General features: G+C 42.1%; 1 gene segment (V, D, J or C); it reads left to right on the plus strand.

The window, feature by feature from the left end:
* The first annotated feature begins 486 nt into the window (after positions 1-486).
* LOC113838269 lies at positions 487-1,030 on the plus strand. The segment is given in 2 exon segments: positions 487-541; positions 666-1,030. Coding segments are annotated over 2 exon segments (414 nt in total).
* Positions 1,031-1,513: the final 483 nt, after the last annotated feature.

Genomic DNA, 1,513 nt, shown 5'->3' on the forward strand with positions numbered 1-1,513 from the left:
CTTAAGGTATAGAGTTAGTTAGTAATAAGCCTGAGCTAATGACCAAGAATTTATAATTAATATTGTTATTTGGAAGCAATTGTTGGAATACAGGAAAACTCGACCTACAGAGGAGTGCTTACTTAACTTCCCTTACTCCCCATCCTCCACTGCACCTTAAGTGTCCTCAGCTGACAGAGGACTCATTTCCAAAATATACAATGAACTCAAGAAGTAACCACAAGAAAACCATCAATGAAATTAAAATGTGGGGCACAGAATTAAATAGGGAATTCTCAAGAGAAAATTATTTTGCATAAAATAACAGTGGCCTGATCAGACCCAGAGGCTGGTACATGGCCAATTCCTGATTGGAGAGAGCCCTGCAGCTGTACCCACATAAGCTAGCCTGCTGATTTGCATATGACAGAACATTCCACTCCTCTGAGGACTTCTTTATAAGCTAGTCACACCCTTCACTAGAAACAGTCCAATTTTTAACACAGCACAGACATGAGGGCTCCTGCTCATCTCCTGGGGTTGCTCCTGCTCTGGATCCCAGGTATGGAGGACAGCAGTGCTTGTGTCAGTGTGGTCAGTGCTACCTGGGTGTCAGGGAACTCTATGAAGTGACCTTAAAGTAAGTGTTTTATCGTTTTATTGTGTTTCCCCGCCCTTAATTCCAGGTTGCAGATGTGATATCCAGATGACACAGTCTCCCTCTCAGACTTTATCACTAAAAGACACAGTCACCATCAAGTGTCAAGCCAGCCAGAACGTTGGCAGTGCATTAGCTTGGTATCAGCAAAAGGCAGGGCAATCTCCTAAGCTCCTGATCTATGCTGCATCCAGTTTGTATCCTGGGGTCCCATCAAGGTTCAGTGGCACTGGGTCTGGGACAGATTTTACCCTCACAATCAGCAGTTTGGAACCAGAAGATATTGGAACTTATTACTGTCAACAGTACTTTAGTTACCCACCCACAGTGGAACAAGTCAAAACAGAAACCATTGAGCAAAACAGAAGTGTGAGCATGGGCTGCATCAGCTGATATTTTTGGTGACTCTACCACTAATATCATTATTTAGATACAGTTGTCTTTGAAGTGCACTGAGTATCTGTGGAATCAGTGGCTATAGAGGTTCCCCCTCCTTGTCAGCCCTAGAAGCAAGGGCTTACTCCTGATTTAGTAAAAATATATTTCAGTACTCATGATGCATGCGGATCCTAGAAGGCATTTGGATTCATGCCATAAAGAAAAATTCAAGGGAGATTTTAAAAATTAAAAGGAGAAGAGTAGAGAACTGGGAGTCTACAATGAATCCTCCTAACAGGAATATATATATGGAATTAGGACTTGCACAGATCCCTGATAGGCAGAGAGAGAGATACAGGGGCAACAAATAGACATTAAAGATGACAAACTACATGAGTATAAAGATTGTAAACTATTGTCCATTTTCTCATATACCTGATCTGATGGAATGCAAAGGCCCAAAGTTTTGGTGGGGTGCTTTTTCTTCTTCCAGCAGGA

Source organism: Cricetulus griseus, unplaced genomic scaffold (genome assembly GCF_003668045.3).
Source record: "Cricetulus griseus strain 17A/GY unplaced genomic scaffold, alternate assembly CriGri-PICRH-1.0 unplaced_scaffold_20, whole genome shotgun sequence".
NCBI lineage: Eukaryota > Metazoa > Chordata > Mammalia > Rodentia > Cricetidae > Cricetulus > Cricetulus griseus.